Genomic DNA, 14,945 nt, shown 5'->3' on the forward strand with positions numbered 1-14,945 from the left:
CCGCTTTTGCTGTTTAATGATGCACTTACTGGTGTGCTTCTGGGCACTTGGTCCCGGCCCAACACAGGGGCCCCTGTGGACAAAGGTGTGGGCCGACACCATTGCCCGGCCACTGGCGACCCTGCCTTCCTCACCCAGCACCCTACCCCTCAGAGCTTGGTGGTTAAGGCCTCGACTTCCCCGAGTGCGTTTCCTTCTGCTCCACCGGACAAGGAATTCAAGAAATTGGAGCAGTTTGGCAAGAAGATTTCTTCTTCCGCAAGTTCTCCACCTACATGCGTGGAGATTGAGTGGCGACAGTCCAATTCCATTTGACTTGCAACCCGAAGTCTGTGATGTCATTCTGGCAGCCAGGCGTCGGTATACATCTCCAGGTGGAACACATTTGTGGCATGGTGCGCAGCCAAGACTGTGGAACCCCTTTCTGTCCCTCTGAGGTCCTTTTGGTCCTTCTTTCTCTGGCTCGGCAGGGCTCTGCTCTGGGCACTATCAAAGGCTACCTTTTGGCCATTTCAGCCTTTCTGAGGCTTCCAGATCAGCCTTCTCTTTTCAAGTTCCTTGTTGTACAGAGATTCTTAAAAGGCATTACACATATGTTTCCTCCTGTTTCTTTCATAATGCCTCAGTGGGACTTGAATCTTGTTTTGACTTATCTCATGTGCGCTCCCTTTGAGCAGCTTCACAAGTGTCCTTTGTCTTCTGACTTTGAAAACTGCCTTCCTGGTGACTATTACCTCGGCCAGGAGAGCGAGTGAGCTTCAGGCTCTTTCTTGTAAGCCTCCTTTTCTGTTGGTTCCTCCGGACAAGGTTGTGCTTCGCACTCGTCCTTCCTTCTTGCCTAAGTTGTCACTGCCTTCCACATTGGGCAGACTATCGCCTAGCCCACTTTCTTTCCCCCTCCGCATCCTTCCAGAGAGGAAAAGAGGCTCCACCGTCTGAACCCAAAACGTGCGCTCTCCTTTTACCTGAATTGCACACAAGCATTCCTGGTGGATGACCAGCTCTTTGTTGGCTACGCAGGCGCCAAGAAAGGCCGGGCTGTTCACAAGATGACTATCTACCGCTGGGTCGTCTTGTGTATCAAGGCCTATTATTCTATAGCTAAAAAGGAACCTCCGGTGGGGCTGCTTGCCCATTCTACCAGGAAAACCGCAGCCACTACGGCATTGGGATGTGGTGTCCCCCTGCAGGACGTCTGTCAAGCTGCCACGTGGGCTTCACTGCACACTTTTACAAAGCATTATTGCCTTGACAGTCTGGTCCGGAGGGACGGCTTCTTTGGCCGTTCGGTTCTCCGTGACTTTCTGGTTTAATCTTATTTGCAGACACACCATCGGGGTTGGTATTTGTGGGGTATCTATTCTAAGGTAAGGAATCTATCACTAACGTGTCTCTTTCAGATGCACAAGTTACTACTTGTGTAACAATATATCTGTAAGAGACATTAGTTAATATTAGATTTCTTACCGCCCCACCCATCCTCCTCGTTCTGTGAACTGATTTCTAGGGTTAAGGTCATCCTTTCGTGCCCTAGTTTCTATGCACCAGTGGTCAGTATCTTACATGGCTCTGCATTCCTGTCGCGGAAAGTTGTGTACAGAACTGACGCCAGCGCGTCTAAGTAGCTCCAGTGATGTCATCTCGGCGAATACGACGCCAACGACGCACACGGAGCCGTACGACGACGCCTATCGACACGCAGGGGTACTGCTGACGAAAGCTTTCCGGATCCAGTCTGACGCCTGGGGATATTCTAAGGTAAGGAATCTATCACTAACTAATGTCTCTTACAGATATAGTGTTACACAAGTAGTAATTTGTGCTGTAAGACACAGGACTTCATAATCAGGTAAGTACGTTTTAAATTAAATATGCTTTTTAGTTTGAAAAATCGACACTTTGAAACCTTTTCACATAGTCCAATGTTAACCTATGAGGAAAACAATACTGTGGTTAAACAGGTAAGTATTTAACTTACAATATCGGTCTTTAGAGCCAAATGTCAGCAAGGGCCCGGGGTCATGTAAGTACCAAAACTGTACCACCAGCGGCACAGGGGCGGCTGGGTACAGAGGTCAAAATCTGAGTAGGACCTTATGCTTTCCTTTTTTTTTTTTTTTTTTTTTTATTGAGATGGATCTGAATATCAAAACAGATTTACAAATATCAACTGGATAAAATATGATAAAATCAGGCATTGCAATTAATATGTACATCTTCTATATCTTCCAGATCTCAACAATCAGCCAATACATGACAAAATGTTACATTCCAAATAATGTAGGAGAATCAACCCTGATCGGCTCTAGGACTGCTTTTCATCTCATTTCTCTCCAATTACTAAGAGGAGCCCATATCTTTTTACCATAGTCTTTCCTCCTTTTTCCTTTTAAGCTATATAGGCATTCCTCTATATTATGAGTCCCAAGCAGCCTAGTTAACCACATCTGAAAAGTGGGAGCTATCGGATCTTTCCAGGCCGCCGCAATTAAGATTCTAAAAACAGCCACGGACAGAAAGATAAAAGCTTCGGCTTCTTGTTCAATTATTAGGTTTTCATCCCTGCCGATCAAAACAGTAGTTGGGGATAGAGAAATTTGATGCGCTAGCAGCCCCGATGTAAACTTTTCCATTTCTGTTAAAACTGGCGTAAGATTCTGACAAGAATAAAACATATGCAATAAATCCGCCGGGCCTTGATTACACCTTGGACACCTATCATTATCTCTTTTACCCCATTGAAACAGCTTAGCGGGTGTATAGTACAGGTTAAAAACCATCTTGTAATGCTGCGCTTTTAAATTAGTTGCTCTTAATACTTTCTTATTCAGTGCAAGAGCATAATCTACGTCTATATTTGGATCCCCAATTCTTTGAGCCCAGGCAGATTCTATTTGTCCAATGTCATCTCCCAAGCCCTGTAGAAGATAGCTATACCCTATTTTAATCTTCTTGCCACCATTCATTACATACTTCATAATCGGATTTAACTCCTGAATTGATACCCTCGGTCTAAGTGATTTCACTGTTTGCTCTAATTGTTTATTAAAAACCAGTGGCTAGTAGGGATACCAAATTTTTGTTGCAAAAGGTCAAACCCTAATAGTTCATCCTTACACATGACATCCCCCAGACATCTGATACCCAACATCTTCCATGTACTACTATTTCTGTTCTGTCCAAGATGAGAGAAAGGATTTGAGCTCCATAGGTCTACTGTACCATTAATCTTCGGAATCTTCAAAAATTTCAATATTGCCTTCCAAGTACCCCACGCACTTAACATTACTTTGCTTTTGCTCCTTTTAAAGTGCAGGACGTTAATTTCTTGTGTTAAGAGCCCCAGAGCCCTTTCTCCAACTATTAATTCATATATTGTGGGGATTCTATAAGAGCCAGGCGGCATCTCTAGATCATCATATTTCAATAAATAATTCATTTGCAACATTAAACAGACCCAGTGGTATAACCTCAGATTAGGTGCAGATAACCCTCCTCCCTCCAATGGTGCAGAAAGTCGAGCTAATGATCTCCGGATTTTTCCATATTGCCACACAAATTGTGAAAAAACAGCTTCCATTTTTTTCATCAAACCCTCTTCAACAAGTAACGGTATGGCACGGAATAGGTACAGTAATTTCGGAAACATTGACATTTTCAATACATTCACCCTTCCGATCAAAGATAGATGTAAAACATCTATTCTTCTCAATTCTTTATCTATTGCGGTAAGTAAGGGCAAGTAATTTTCCTGTATAATTTTCCCCACATTTGCATTGATTCTCACCCCAAGATAAACCGCAGAATCCACATACCTTTGATCCCTTTTATGAATGTTTTTTGTACCAATTATTGTTTTTTCCGTGTTGAGCTTATACCCAGAGCGCAATCCGAACTCATGTGCCAGATTACTTAATTCCATTATTGCCGTTTGTGGATTAGTGGTAACAATTGCCAAATCATCCGCATACGCCAATAATTTGGTAGTATGTCCATTGGTTTTAACTGGGGATATTTTATCAGAAGCAAGAATTTTCCTAATTAAAGGGTCAATATAGAGCGAAAAGAGTATCGGGGAACAGGGGCATCCCTGGCGGGTTCCTCTTCTAATCACCACCTCTTCCGACTGCAGGCCCATTGCAGTAATTCTGGCTACAGGATCCATATACATAGCTTTAATTGCATTCCTGCATTTCTCTCCAAAGCCCCTTCTGGCCAAAACATCCCACATAAAATCCCAGACCACACGGTCGAAGGCCTTTTCGGCATCTAAAAGGATCATGGCCATATCTCCCCCCGTAGCAGCCATTGCATCAAATAACGAAATTGCCCGCGACGTGTGTTCCGTAGTATCTCTTCCCTGGACAAACCCATGCTGCCAGGGTGAGACAAGTTGACCGATAATCCTTCCTAACCTTTTAGCCCATACTTTGGAATAGAGTTTAGCATCCGCATTTATCAGCGAAATCGGCCGATAAGAGCCGGGATTCTCCTCAGGTTTTCCCTTCTTATGGAATATTACGATGTTAGTTTGTTTCCATGTATCAGGGATCTTCCCAGAGCAGATTATTCCATTAAATAGGTCTTCGAGCAGAGGAAGAATTTCCTCTCCTAGAACCCTATAGACTTCTATTGGTAAGCCATCTGGACCTGCAGCTTTACCCCCTGCTAGTTCATGCAATGCAATCTTAATCTCCTCTGCTGTTATATCTAAGTCCAGTTGCTCCTTATCCTCCTCCTCCACCTTTGGGCATGGTGGCCCGTGATCATGCGAAGGTGGTAACACCCCAGACTCCTGATCATACAGTTTCTGATAAAATTTCTGGAATACATCCATTATTGCTTTTGGGTCCGTATATTCAACGCCGTTATACTTGATCTTACCAATTTTATTTTTATTTGTTTCTTGCCTAATGCGCAGAGCTAATGCTCTTCCAGCTTGTTCGCTTGTCTCATAACGCCTCGCTCTATGTGTTTGATATTCACAGATCTCCTTCTGCGTAATTATTTTTAAGATCTCACCCTTAATCAGAGCCATAGTTCTAGCAGTTTCCATACTATCCTGACCTGAGACTATTTCCTCTATATGACATTTCTCAGCCTCTGCTAAGTCTGAAATGAGTTTTTCCACTTTGCTTTTATCCTCTTTCCTTAGTTTGGCTGCACAACTAATCGTCTCCCCCCTTAATGAGGCCTTAAAGGATTCCCATACTCCATTTCTGGATGCGCTATATCTATTGAGCTCAAAAAATCCTTTTGCCCACTGTTTAATATGTTTAACGAAACTTTCATCATTTAAAAGTTTCCTTTCAAAAGTCCATCTTGTTATTTTCCTCTGCATATTAGGGATCTTATACGTCAATATCAAGGGGTTGTGGTCCGAGACTATTCTTGGTAATTTAGCGATTTTAACCTTGCAGATTTCCCCCATTGTCACAAAGAAATAGTCCAGTTTAGAATATTTCTGTGCCGGGTGTGAAAAATATGTAAACCCTAGATCCCCGGGCACTTTTTCTCCCCATACGTCCACCAAGCCATGAGACTGTATTAAGGAGCCGAGAGCTCTATTTACCTTACGTTTGCGCCCTATATATCTGCTTCCCTGTTTCCAATCAGCTGAAATATTCATGTCCCCACACACTATCATAGGGGGTAGCCCAATTAGCCAATTCTTCTTCCAGTTTATCATAAACCATTGGCTCGTCTTCATTTGGGCCATAGATCGCACACAGTGTAATCCCCAAATTCAGTTCCACTAGAACCCATCTACCAGACCCAGCAGTTTTACTGCGGTTCACCCCCCCCCCCGATTACATTTTGCTAAAATAGCCACGCCTCTAATCATAGATGATTGCGATGAACATCCTATCATAGTATACCCATGCATATCCAACAACTTCCTTTTAGCCCAGGGTATATGGGTTTCCTGAATACACAGTATGTCTATATTATTAGATTTAACCAAATGACTCAATCTTTGCCGTTTCTTCCAGTCGTTTAGACCCCCTACATTAATAGTACATATCCTAATGTCTGACATTATTGACACATTTACTCTCCCTACATTGTCTGTTATCCATGAATCTAATACTAACCAAAGTCATACTCATTTCCATCTCATAGTTTTTCTTTTTTTTAATCCACCCTTTTCCCCCCTCCCCCCTCTCCCTCCCCTTGCCCAGCTCATAGCCGGAGCCCCCCCCCCCCCCCCCCTCCCACCCCCCTTTTTCAGAGGCGCTCAGACCAATGGTCTGTGCACGTGATGGTTCGCAGCCCTGATTGAGGAGATTTGAACATATGCCCCATCTTTAGTTCCTATGACCCGCCACCATGTATAATACACACCAACCCACACAGTGTACCTGTTTTATGCTTTGCCTAAGCTTGACAGGGCATCCCTTTTGTCTAAATACTGCCTATATAATAATCACATTTGTTATACCGGGCAAATTACCGTACATTACTAGCCATTTCTAAATACCCTGCGACATCAAAAATTCTTTGGCCTTTACTTCTGAGGAAAAATATAATGTTCTTCCGTCTTTAATTATTTTCAACTGAGCAGGATTTATCAAGTATGCCTGCATACCCTTATCCTGAAACGGTTTAAGTAAGAGTATTCTGCATCATTCAGAAACTCTGTCCATCACCACCCCCTTTTCCAAAATCGATTTTGTCCACACTAAGTGTGGGAGGGTATACTCAGACGTGAGTCCCTTGCTCATTGCACCATCCGGATTCAAGCAAGCCGGGCCGACGACGGCTGAAATGCCAGAAACCGGTCCCCGGAAGCTTGTTTCCTTCCCAGTATAAGAATTGGCTTGGTAGTTTGGTTTGCCCTGTTCCCATCATGCACTGGGACAGGAACAGACTAATTTGCATGTAGCCAGGTTCTGAGCTGGGATGGTGCAGTGAGCTAAAAAACAGTGATGGATTAAGCCCTGATCTCTTGACTGGGTAAGAGAATTCTGCATCATTCAGAAACTCTGTCCATCGCCACCCCCTTTTCCAAGATAGAGATGGGCACACGGCCTATCTTTTTTAATATTCCCTCAGGTTTTCCTGCCCAGAGTGGGGGTGCAAACAAGGGGCTGTCATCTGCTGGTACATTCAGAGACTGGGGGTCGAATTACAAAGGCGGCAGGCATTTGAAGCTTTCTTCTTTGAGCGCTGGCCTATCCTGGGGGATGGAGGCATGATACCTCTGTCCAGGGTTTGCATTGGTTCTGGTCCCAGAGAGCAGGGGCTCTCTACCTCGAGGTCCAGAAACATGTATGTTTGTGGCTGGCGGTCTACAGCTGGTCAGAGACCACACAAGGGTTAGCAGGGATTCGCGGGGCACCTCTAAGGTGCCGTCTGGCTACATGGTACAATAAATCCTACACTGGCATCAGTGTGCATTTATTGAAAGAAGTAGTTTGATACTAAACACTCCTGTATTCAAGGAAGCCATCATGGTGCTGTGGAACTATAGTTGTCGAGTTCCCAGTCCAAGTACTCTCACATGGCTACACTGGCACTTACAGTATGAGGCAATGGGGCCCAATAGTGTAGGGGTATATCTGATCATGCAGATATGCCCTCACATGTAGTTTAGTGCACCCTGCCTTAGGGCTGTGAGGCGTGCTAGCGGGATGACTTACCTATGCTGTCAGGCAGTGGTAGCTGGCATGGTAATGAGGCAGAGCTCCATATCGACTTTGTCCTTCTCTCCCTCGCAGGGGCATGCAGGCTGCAAGGGCAGTGGCATTGGCCCAGTGAGGCGGATCCCAAGAAACCCTCTTCAGCCCCAAGGCCCATATACTAGGGTCACAGAGTGGGAAGAAGTACCAATTGGGGGTTTATTTTAGGGAAAGAACGCTGGTACTGTTACGAAGTTGGTAGGGACCCTGTACACTACATTTGAAACCACACCAAAACCAGGCAAAAAGTGGGGGGCTAACCGTGCAAAAAAAATGCACTTTCTCACAATTACTCCTTCTTTAAACAGTCTCACTTTTGTCGTGATAGTACAGTTTTAGTTCACTCAACAAAAATATACACTTTGCCTTCGCCTATGGGGTAATACTGGAGGCTGTATGCCACCATTCCCACACTACTATTCTATGGGCTTATGCAAGGAATGATTTTTAGCTTGACAGAGCATTTGTGCATATTCTCAGTTTAGCATTTTTTGTACTCTACCCTCTGCACTCTTCATTCTGGCTCTGGCACTACTGATCATTGCCTGAATTTTTCATTCACAAATCTTTTGCTGCTGGTCCACACCAATGTTTTCCTTCCTACTACAGTACATCAGTTGTTCTCTAGATTGCTGCCTTTTTAAAAAAACTGTTCTCATAAACATATTAGGAAACTATGAGGTTTGAGGGGAGGAACTGCTGGAGCCAAATTATGGCATTTACTTTTTCAACCGCAAGCAAGAATAGCACTTAAATAATTTGCCTTCATTGCACCTATGACTCAGATTACCAAATCCTTTGCGATTTAAGCTGCAGATCTGCTCCCCTGAGCCTGACCTGATCTATTTCTATGTGGCTGTATGGGACAGACTTGTCTACCATTAACCTAGAGGACTGTTTTTTGTATATTGGCTTTCCGTAAAGAGTAAGCTATTTTGTCATTATCAACCTCAAATCTGTATACCAACACAATGCTGTATAAGTCATCAGTTTTGGCACACAAAGCAGGCTTCGTTGTCACCTTTTTTGTTCTCTCCTTTGAAACATCTTTAGCTGTGTCGCCAGATTGTTTTTTCTTAAATATTCATACACAGTCTACTTTTAGAGAGGGACTTTTGGTTAGCGGTCTGGAACCATTGGTCTTTAAAATAGTCATATAAGTTTTGCTTATGTCCATCACAGGGTACAGCATGGAGCAATGGATCAGCCCACTGTACACATTACCTCCTTTCACTTTGGCTACACAAAGCTTGTGCACATTGTTACATCTACTTAAAAGTACTGTTCTTTTCAGTAACAAAGCTGGTTAAAATGTGCATTGAAAATAAGAAAAGTTATACAAATTTGAGATCCTGGATATCTATTTAAGTTTTTTTACGTTTTAGAGTTACTGTTATAAAGTATTTAAGTGTCATGTTAACATTATAGCTTTTTGAGTGGTGGGCTAGGTGGTGATTTGTTCTTGACGCCTTCAAACATTATAAAATGCATGCAACTGAAAGTTTTTGTTTAAAAATATCTCACTCTCAACACATCCACATTGCTGACTGTTTTTAAATTTAAAATTTTTTACTGCAGACAGATGGTGGTCATGTTTAAGTAATGACTCCTTTTCTATTGTTTTTGTTGTATATGCTTGCAAGAAAAAATTACCATGGCACCAGCCTGGCAAGGCCAGACTTATTTGTTTTGCCAGTGCTTATTTGTTCTAGTCCTACAGAAGTTACTACAACATTACACACTGACACAGGAACGATATTTACTGCTAATTAAAACTGAAACACTGTGGGTGGCAGAAAATGATTGTTAATGGCGTTATGGAAAGTTTTGAAATTACTAACCAACTATTAAAATAGTTTATTTCTTCTTGTAAAGGAAAAGACGACATAGTGCCTCTCCAAGCCCTTGTCGGAGTACCAGTGGCAGACGAGCAAAATCCCCCTCTCCAAAATCAGAGCGCTCAGAGAGGTCTGAACGATCATACAAAGAAAGTTCCCGACCGAGGTCCTCTCACAAAGACTCTCCGAGAGACGTTGGTAAAAAACTCAAAAGGTAAATATCGGTTCAGTTTGTAATGGTTAGTGGAACACAACTTTTCTCACTCATTCTCATTGTACCCCAGGGCAGAGGAGGGAGTAATAGCTCTTAGTTACAGGAGGGCCAGATCCATGCCAGATCTTCAGAATAAATGATATACACATGAGTTGCATTTAGGTTTGTTTTCTGTGCACCTTTTCCTTTGGGGTTATTCCAAGCGTCTATCTTGAAGCTGCAGTTCTGGCTCTGTGATGGGCACCTATGTAATATGTAATTTTATTGTGTCAACCCTGTGTTGTTTTAAATGATAACTTTCACATTCTGATTTTGACTGGTAAAAAACAATCAGAAAGTAAATTGCCTCTATCCAGTTGGTGCCAGTTTGATTAAAGTTCATGGGCACAGGCATTTTTTTAAATGTGAACTATAGTGAGGCGACCTACACACTTTCCTCTATAGAACACTGCCCAGTTCTCAAAAACTGGGGTCTCTTGCCTGTGTGTGTTGAAGGAACCACTTCTACTACATCATGCCCCACCTCCTTCAGACTTTCCAGCGGGATCACTACTCTTATTACGGAGAGGGTAGCCTACTTTATCCAGCTGATCCCTATGATGCACCCTCTGGCCCGAGCCAAAGAATGACTCATGGAACCACTAGGATGTCAATCCCCCGGGTAATTCAGACCCCAATCATTATGTAGTGAAGGCTTTCCCCAGTGATGACACCGCTACATACCACGAGGTCATACGCAAGGCAGCCTCATATAAAGTTGATATGCAAGGTGTCCAGGAAGACGTGACTTCCAGGTCAAAAAATTATGTTGTACCCAAAGCACCCTTCAGTTCGCCATATGCTTAAAAGGATGCCCACGACTGCCACTGAGATTTTCAAAGAACCTGTTGGGTAAAGGTTATTGCTCCTTGGTTTTATTTAAAAAAAAAATATATATATATATATATATATATATATCTCACTAAAACAACTAAAGTTTAAAGTAACATTATAGTTGGGTAAATGTGTCAGTGTCAACAATCAAGGTTTTACCTAAATAAAACAGAAATTCACCAGTTCTAGTTAGCAGCGCTAACTATAACTTGCACCTCCGCTACGCAATGCTTATGACCTCACATGACATCACTAATGATATGTTCTGACATCACTGATTACATATTAAATGACAATGACAACATCACTGATGACATCATCCAAACGTGTTAGTTTCTTTTTTAGTTTACAATGTGGCAGGTAACTACCATGTTACTTCTTAATCTAAATTTGAACAGTTAGGGTGCAGCTAATGGTGTAATTGTTTACAAAATGCATGTGCTCCTAGTGCACCATAGGTCTGTAGAGGTATTGAACCAATAGTGACTCTGTGTACAAGTGACAGTTGTCTTGTATTCATTTTGTAAGCAGTCTTGAGTTATTTAGAGAGAAAAGTGTCCGCATGATAATTTATACTTAACATGATCGAGTGTGTGCACCAGGTATTGACCTTTGTACGTGTGCTTGTTTTATTTCAGACAAACCGATATCTGTAAAGTTTTCACCACATTATGAAGGGTGCAGGTAGTTTGATCTTAAGCTCCTTCGGGTCTTGGTTATTTTTAGCAAATAGTATTTTTTGACAACTGTTACGTAGAATGTACATTGTTCTTAGTTCTTAGCCTGCCTCATTTAATCGAATTCCGGCCCTGGAGATGTGAGCGGAAGGTGAGAGGAACCCCTCACTTAAGCAGTGCCGTCTACCTCAGCAGGAGCGGCACTTCACACTTTCCACATCGATTTTGACAGTGTTATCGGCTTTCAACGCTAGTGATTTTAACAGTGGCACTTTACTTTTAGATCTTGAAATATTTTAAATATCACCTGCTTTTAGCTTCTAACTATTGTAAACGCTTTAACGGTTTAAACGTTCGCGATGCCACTGTTTTGTCATGTAGCTCACCGCAATTTGTAAATCGTGTGCACCCAAATCTGAAGAGTAGGACAGCCTCTCTGTTTCAGCTTCCCTGTTCTGTCACAGCGCTTCCCGATTAAGCGGAGGGAAGCGAACACACACCCGCGCCTGACCTGCCTGACTTCCGGCAGGAAACACAGATCACTGGGCAATTTGCCGCCTGTCCAGCTACTTAAACACAACCTGGGCCGAATGCGTGCAGCGGGCGCGCCACTGGCGTGCCAGAAGCAAGCCTGTCTGCGCCCAGGCTGCAACAAGCACTAGAAATGTTGCCCAAAATCCCCCAGGTGCTATTTTTTCATCACCACTATTAAAAACTCCAAACACAAGGGGAAATTGTGGCTGTCAAATACCACCTGACAAAATAATGGGACCTCTTACTTGTCATAAGTGTAGTTTAGAGCTCACCACTTCAGTCATTAGCCCTAAAATCATGGGTAGGAAAACCTCAACACCTATCTGCTCCCAATTAAAAAGGGGACTAATTAATGCTCGATCAATATGCAGGCACTCCCAGGATATCAGAGAATTGAACATGGAGCGACAGCTAGACTTTCTCTTTGTTACTGAAACTTGGTTAAAAGACTGGTGTAATCCAGATATTACAGCAGCACTTCCACCCAACTATACGTTCTATAGGAAGGACAGAGGGGAATCCAGAGGAGGGGGGATTAGCCATTATCTTAAGTGACTCACTACACTGCACTAGTTTCGAACTTCACACACTTTAGGGAGCAGAAAGCCTCAGCTTCTGCTTCACAATAAACGCCTCCCTTTACAGGAGCCCTGATCTATGTTCCAGCCGGTCATAGTGCCACCTTTCTCGACTCATTGGGAGAAATCCTTAGCCATTTTTAGCTTAGATATGCCAATTTCACCCTCTTAGGAGACTTTAATCTCCACTTAGAATGCAGAAATGAGCCGGGAGTGGACAACTTCCTTGAAGTAAAAGAATCCCTTGGACTGCACCAATTGGTGGATGTCCCGAAGCACCGGGCAGGCCATACATTTGATGGTGTCTGCTCCAATTTCACCTCATTATCAGTAGATACCCCTATCCCACAGATATAGTCAGACCATGAATTCATCCCCCTCGCTATTAAGAGGCCACTCATGAATTGTCCTGCCAAGCAAACCACCCCATTACAACCAAGGCGCAAGTGGGCGCATCTAGCCATCAATGCAAAGTTCCCCACCACTGCCCAGGCTCTTGTCCCTGTCCTAACTGGTAAAACCTCAGAGGACTCACAACTCTTTCACACCTAGATGACTGCAACAAGCTGAGCTAATACCACTAGAACTATGCAATAAGAAAGTGAAAACCAAAACTCATAAAGCCCCCTGGTTTACGCCTGCCTTACCTCAACTACATCTACAATGTAAGCAATTGGGGAGCAAATGAAGAAGAGTCTATGATGCAGCAGATCAAAAAGCATTCAAAACACAAGAGGGTGCCCGTGGAAGTTCCGTAAGGTGTTGGGGAACTGGAGAAAATACTACGGAATGGATGGTGGGGTGGGAGCGACTAGCCAGACACAGTGTCGGGGCATGTGGTGTTTCTGCCAAAGGGGCCACTGGGCCTGTTTCTCAGACTCTTGGGGAAGACGAGTGATATGGGGAACGCCTTGCTAGAATTAATACTTGCTGGGGGATCTCAGATCTCCCTGGCCAGAAAAAGGGAGGAGGTGACATGCCTTATGTTGTGGATCGTGTATAACTGTCTTTGCACGATTGTAATCAAATGTGACATGCTTATCGTTTTGTATTGGTTTAAGATGCAAATAAAAATATTTATATTTTTTTTAAAAAGCATTCAAAACAAGCAGGAGGCACTACTATACTGATCAAATTTGCAAAAAGAAGAGTAATTACTCCAACAAAATACTTGAGGCCAACCAAGACCAAAAAACCATATTCTCAATTATAAAGTCCTTCACCGACCCAAAAGCATTGCATAAAGAAATTCCTGCCTCTCAGACCATATCTCGATCTTCTTTGAGGAAAAAATTCAGAATATCCAAAAGGATGTTGTAATGTCCCCCGCACAAAACTGGGACTTGGAGCCCGACCCAATTAGTACTGGTCACTCACTCCAAACCTTTGAATCAGTCTCGCTTGAGCAGACACGGGCTGCAATTGACGCCTGTAAATTAGGCTCTCCCTTGGATGCCTGCCCCCCTCATGATTCTTCACCAAATTATACACATTGTTAACCCGGTAATCAACCAGATAGTCAATTCCTCACTACTCTCCGGCACAGTACCAGACAAAAGGAAGCTAGCTATAGTAAAACCACTGAAAAAAAAGCAAAACCTAGGCTCATCCCATCTCTGCCCTATACCGCTCCTCTTGAAACAGGGCAAAATCTCACGGAAAGACTAGTCCACAGAGAACTAACTAAGTTCCTTCGAAACGCCATGATCCTCCACCCACTGCAATCAGGCTTCCACCCCAAGCTTTCCACAGAGTCTGCACTCCTGGAAATATTGGGCACTCTAAAAACTATCGCGGACAAAGGCAGGAAGTCAGTTTTGATTTTGCTCGACCGGTCTGCCTCATTTGAAAGCATCTAGCACAGTATTCTACTTGCAAGGCTCACATCCAGTGGCATCTCTCATACTGTACAAGCATGGATTGAGTCCTTTCTCACCAATCGCAGGCAAGCAGTGCCCCTTGGAACGTTCCTCTCTGCTGAACGCCCCATTGCAACTGGAGTACCAAGACTCATCCCTCAGCATGCTGTTATTCAACATATACATGACCCCTCTCATCTCCTTGATATCATCTTTTGAGATTGAAGTAACATCCTACGCAGACAATACACAATTGATTCTTTCCCTGGACAAAGACTCCACCAACGCTGAACTCAATTTCAAACTATGTCTAGCTGAGGTCATCCAGTGGATGAAGGACATCCACCTCAGGTGTAATACAGACAATACCAAGATCCTACTGATGGGAAAAGACAATCCCTTCCAGCCAAGTGCTTGGTGGCCGGAAGGTGCGACACCACCTCCAACTACTGTAAAGGTAGCCAAAAACCTAGAAGTGCAATTCGACACCTCTCACTCCTTCTGACCACATGCATTATCTGATAGACTACTAGCCACTGACTCCATAATGTGGAATTATCCCCAGGCGTGAGACTGGATCCGGAAAACAAATTCTTTTCCCCAGCATCTCTGCACGCCGGGGGGCGGTACTGCGTGACTCCGCCCTGACGTCCGCGGGCGAGACGTCAGCGACGTCACATAAGCCCTACC

At 43.6% G+C, this 14,945-nt stretch overlaps 1 protein-coding gene across 3 annotated transcripts in view; it reads left to right on the forward strand.

Moving 5' to 3' along the window:
• The window catches only part of U2SURP (U2 snRNP associated SURP domain containing), an 835,376-nt gene that overhangs the window by 787,751 nt on the left and 32,680 nt on the right, over positions 1-14,945 (forward strand). For all 3 annotated transcript variants that reach the window (XM_086943721.1, XM_086943722.1, XM_086943723.1), the window contains one exon: positions 9,558-9,734. In XM_086943721.1, the coding sequence (XP_086799847.1) occupies positions 9,558-9,734 (177 nt within the window). The remainder of the gene's footprint in view (positions 1-9,557; positions 9,735-14,945) is intronic.

This window comes from Lissotriton vulgaris, chromosome 11, assembly GCF_964263255.1.
Source record: "Lissotriton vulgaris chromosome 11, aLisVul1.2, whole genome shotgun sequence".
NCBI classification, from domain to species: Eukaryota; Metazoa; Chordata; class Amphibia; order Caudata; family Salamandridae; genus Lissotriton; species Lissotriton vulgaris.